The sequence below is a fragment of the Phocoena phocoena genome, chromosome 15 (assembly GCF_963924675.1).
Source record: "Phocoena phocoena chromosome 15, mPhoPho1.1, whole genome shotgun sequence".
Lineage (NCBI taxonomy): Eukaryota > Metazoa > Chordata > Mammalia > Artiodactyla > Phocoenidae > Phocoena > Phocoena phocoena.
In genome coordinates this window covers 56,373,500-56,376,772 of record NC_089233.1, presented here as the reverse complement: position 1 = coordinate 56,376,772, position 3,273 = coordinate 56,373,500, and the positions used below count along the sequence as shown (strand labels likewise).

General features: G+C 46.7%; 1 protein-coding gene across 1 annotated transcript; it reads left to right on the top strand.

The window, feature by feature from the left end:
• The first annotated feature begins 1,855 nt into the window (after nucleotides 1-1,855).
• Nucleotides 1,856-2,392, top strand: PRND (prion like protein doppel). The gene has a single exon (XM_065891873.1). The coding sequence runs from the start codon at nucleotides 1,856-1,858 to the stop codon at nucleotides 2,390-2,392; it is 537 nt and encodes a 178-aa protein (XP_065747945.1).
• Nucleotides 2,393-3,273: the final 881 nt, after the last annotated feature.

The following is a 3,273-nucleotide window of genomic DNA, read 5'->3' as shown; positions in this document are numbered from 1 at the left end:
CCCTGCAGCTCCTACACAGCCGGGCAGGCCCAGGAGTGTGTGCAGGAGGTGTGCAAGACGACAGTGCACCCGTGGCTCCAGAGGTGCACTGCACTCCCAGAGAGATCCCAAGGTATGTGGGGGGCAGAGTTTGCGTGTGCATTCCATTTTTGTGGCCAAGGTTGTTTATTTTTAATCAGACTGTAAACCATGCAGTGATTTCTTTACTCTTGCCTCCTGGGATGGGTCCCACATCTGGGGACACTTGTGAGAATGTTCAGACATCACTGGTGTTCTTGCCTATGTTTTGGTCCTACAATAAAATGCTAGTTTAGGTTTGGCTGGTTGGCATTTTCTTTTGCTTTTAAGTCCTTGCCTCTGAAGACTAATTTCTTTCTCAAGATCTCTATGCTTTTATTTTTTAATTTGATGCACCCATAATTTATATTATTACTGTTAGGTAAGATTTCTCCTACCAAGGGGTATGGGCTGATGACATGGGTGTAGCCCCTGTTTAGGAGATTAATGAATGTTTGCTTCACGCTTGGATCTCTTTGGAAAAAGTTCCTCTGAGCTCACTGTGAATGGCGGAAAGTGAGGGGTGGATGCTGGAAGCCTGGGTGCTCAGGCTGCTGCCTGGCACACTTGTACCCACCCTGGGGCAGTGCCTGCAAGTAAAGAGAAGTCAGCAGAGGTCTCTGCAGGGAGTCCAGAGGAGCCTGGGTGTGCATTTAGGTTGCATTTTGCCTCTTTTTCTGCATAAGAACCAGTGTCACACTAGAGTTGAACATTTTAACAGAGAAGTACTAATCACTTTTAGGAATACTGCAGGGAGGATGTGTTAGGGCCTAAGTAAGCTAACTTTTCAACCTCCACCAGCTCTGGTACTCATGGACACAGTAAATCTTCTAGAAGATAGCCTAAGCGTGCTCTGCTGTAGTAACTCTTCCTGTATCCCTGATCCACATGGACAAAGGTCCAGGTGCTGGAGTGCCTTGAACAGTTGACCTTGAGAGGTGGATTTCCACAATAACTATTGTAAGTTCAGGAACCAGATGTGATGAACTACCAGATTGGGGGGCTTAAGGGGGAGGGATATTTCCTGAGGTCATCAGCAGCCTTTCAGATGCCCTGGGGCCACCTTGACTCTCAGTGTTTCCCCAAGCCCTCTTGTCTTCCCTGTCATCTCATTTCCTCTGAAATTCCTCACAGGCCCTGCTATTCACTTAGCTTAGGGGCTATGGGAGCTGCCCTTCATGCCCAGTGAGTCAAAAGCACAAAATTCGAGCACCATCCCCTCCAGCAGCCCAGAAGGGCAGTGGGGCATGGCAAGTGGGCACATGGGAACAGCATCAGACAGAGCTGGATTCAAATCTGCCACCCACTATTGTGTGGCCTTGGGCAAATTACTTAACTTCTCTGAATCCCAGTACAACTTTTATAAAGTGGGGGTAATAATGTACCTACCCTATGTGAGAATTACGTTAGGCAATGTCAGTGGCTGGCACGTAGTAAGTGCAATAAGAAACTAGTTGAGGGGGGAGGGTGGGGTCACACTGTCCCCAGGGTAAGACTGGAAAGGATATCTATGAATAATCAAGTTGCCTGTTGCAGCTTCTGATCTGTCTGAGAAAACCAAGATCACTGTCCTGAATGGATGTAATTTCAGGCAAAAGCAAGAAACTTGGTATTGAATTGACTTAACCCTGTGCAGCCCAAGCCTGGGAAAACAATTATGTTTCCAGAAAAATGTAAAGGGCGCAAGAATGCCATTCCTCTCATAGAATCTCCTACATGTCGGAGGGCGCAGGGGAGACTGGGAACCCCCCTGGGGAAGTTAACTGCTCCAGCCTTTTCTGTTGCAGATTCTGACACAATGAGGAAGCATCTGGGTGGATGCTGGTTGGCCATTGTCTGCATCCTGCTCTTCAGCCAGCTGTCCTCAGTCAGGGCGAGAGGCATAAAGCACAGAATCAAGTGGAACCGGAAGGCCTTGCCAATTACCTCCCAGGTCACAGAGGCCCACACTGCAGAGATCCGCCCAGGGGCCTTCATCAAGCAAGGCCGAAAGCTGGATATCAACTTCGGAGCTGAGGGCAATAGGTACTATGAGGCCAACTATTGGCAGTTCCCTGATGGGATCCATTACAGTGGCTGCTCTGAGGCCAACGTCACCAAGGAGAAGTTTGTCACCAGCTGCATCAATGCCACCCAGGCGGTGAACCAGGAGGAACTGTCCCGCGAGAAACAAGACAACAATCTTTACCAGCGGGTCCTGTGGCAGCTGATCAGGGAGCTCTGCTCCAACAAACAGTGTGATTTTTGGTTGGAAAGGGGAGCAGGACTTCGGGTCACTCTGGACCAGCCCATGATGCTCTGCCTGCTGGTTTTCATCTGGTTTATTGTGAAGTAAGTTTGCAAGCAGGCTGGTAGCCACAGAGATGAGTGTGGGTGAGCAAACCATGAGGGAGTTATCTCAGTTCTTCTCCCCAAGCCCCAAACCCCCACATGTTCTGAAGGTACCAAAGAGCAGTGATTGATTCTTCAGCACTTCAAATAACATTCCCAAGTATTCACTCAGGTTCTTGTTTGTATTTGATAAATGTGTGGGCATCAATTCTCTCCAGGCTCTACCTTAGGGTGGCTTGTTCATCACTGCATTCTCAGCTCCGGTGGAGCGTCTGGCACACCGTATCATGCAATAAATGTTTGGTAAGCAGATAAAAGAATGCACCAGGGACTGTGCCAAGCACTCCACAATACTTCCCAACAACTCTTAGAGGTAGGTGTTATTCCCTACCTCTAAGGGAATAGATGAGGAAACTGAAACTCCAAGACGTAAAGTAGTAAAGTAGCTAGAAAATGTCATAGCCATAATTCAACCCTGGCTTGTCTAACCCCAGATTTGCTGCTCTGTACAGTCCCACTTTTGGAAATATGAAAAGACTGATGCTGTTGGCCATGTATTTGATACCTTATTACATGGAAGTTGATTAATTAGTTTAATTAAAGTAAGATATAATAAAGGAATTAAACTAAAATAGAAATAAAAGCTAGACAAAAGCCCATATTTCCTTGTAAGCCCATATTTCCTTTCCTTGAAGTACTGCCAAGCTGATTCTGAGTAGACTAGATCTACTTGCAGGATGTGCCTATGGCACAAAGATGTTCTTTCTCAAGAAGGATAAGTATTTTCTATTCCCATCTCTGAAATAGTCCATGTGTTTAAGAAACTATTTCTAAATAACATGTTTGCTTTCTAATGTTCCCCCAACCCTGTGTGCATGTTTTAAG